General features: G+C 41.2%; 1 protein-coding gene across 1 annotated transcript in view; it reads right to left on the bottom strand.

Moving 5' to 3' along the window:
• Nucleotides 1-1,104: 1,104 nt before the first annotated feature.
• LOC109972147 (lysophosphatidic acid receptor 1-A-like) overlaps nucleotides 1,105-1,298 on the bottom strand; it is a 12,413-nt gene continuing 12,219 nt past the window's right edge. Inside the window, exon 5 of the mRNA XM_020620818.1 lies at nucleotides 1,105-1,293. Coding sequence (XP_020476474.1) covers nucleotides 1,122-1,293 — 172 coding nt within the window. The 3' untranslated portion in view covers nucleotides 1,105-1,121. The remainder of the gene's footprint in view (nucleotides 1,294-1,298) is intronic.

Genomic DNA, 1,298 nt, shown 5'->3' with positions numbered 1-1,298 from the left:
CCCCTCCGTTAAACACACTCAGTGTTGTCTTATAGAAACTATTCATGTTCCTGTTTGTGCACGGGTCTACGTGCAGTATGTGGTTTTCAGTGCAGTCTATCATGCTTTTTTTTGGGGGGGACATTAAAGACAGAACATTAAACCAGAAACTGGAACAACCGGTTTAAGTGTTTAAGATGAGGAAAAGAAATAAGGATTAACTGTAATAATTTTACATTTACTGCATATGACTAGCACATACAAACCAGTCACTTTCAAGCTATAAATCACCACTAAGATTCTGTCAAGGACGCCATCAGTGGATCCAATTATAATATAATGGTAGTAATGGTCATGGGGAATCACATTGGATGTGGCAGGATTGCTATTTTAGTTTTAGAATGGTTTACAGGGAAGAAAGTGTGCAGATTAAATAGAATTTTTACTGGACTTTACATCCTGAAGCTGTTGTGTTTCCTGCTGCAGAAAGACACTGACCGCTGCGACGCAGAAGAACTGAGCTAAAAAACCTCAGCTCAACATAAAAGATATACAGGAAGAAAACAGCCGTGAACTTTTGCTTCAGCACTATTCAGACCTGCTCTAACTCACTTTGACTGCAGTGGGTTTTTAGAGCTTTACCAATTAAAACAGCTGTGGCCCAAAAAAATAATGCTACGCGAGTGTTGACCACAACAGTACATCTTTGGACCGGAAGCAAAACGATGCACCCAAACACCGTGTAAAGCCGAAGAGAGCTGCACATTCAGGTGATAATTCTCTGTAGGTTCATTGCTACGAGCGAATCCTTTCACATGTCAGTTTCATCTGATACATTGATATTGTGAAGACATCAACTGATGTTTTAAGTGAACATGAGTTTAAGAAACGGAGCGGAATCGTTGCCAATTCGCTAAAAATCCAATTTGCACTGAGGTGTTCTTACTCGTGCTCCAATTGTTTTTGTGTTATGCTCAGATTTTCTTGGACATAAAAATTACAAAGTGGATTTAAAGAGAACATTAACTTGTCAAGTTGGTCTGGTTGTCACTTTGTCATTCCATAATTTTCAAATAGTTTGAGCGCATGTGGTGAACAGAAACCCATCATCTGTCATTTCAGGTATTTGTTGTCAACAGTCCTTAGTGCGAGTGGCTGTTTTGTTTGTGACTGCGGTCGTCACCTCCATTGCTTTCGGACAGTACCTCGCGCTCCAGGGTGTTAAACTGCATTCCAGAGTTGCCCCTGTCGGTTTTGCCTTGCTGGCACGGGTAGCACAGGATCTCCTTGAAGGTCCTCCTCATGTCAGTGTCCCTGAA

This window comes from Monopterus albus, unplaced genomic scaffold (assembly GCF_001952655.1).
Source record: "Monopterus albus unplaced genomic scaffold, M_albus_1.0 scaffold249.1, whole genome shotgun sequence".
Taxonomy (NCBI): domain Eukaryota; kingdom Metazoa; phylum Chordata; class Actinopteri; order Synbranchiformes; family Synbranchidae; genus Monopterus; species Monopterus albus.
Note: the sequence above shows the minus strand (reverse complement) of the source record. Positions and strands in the feature narration are given on the sequence as shown.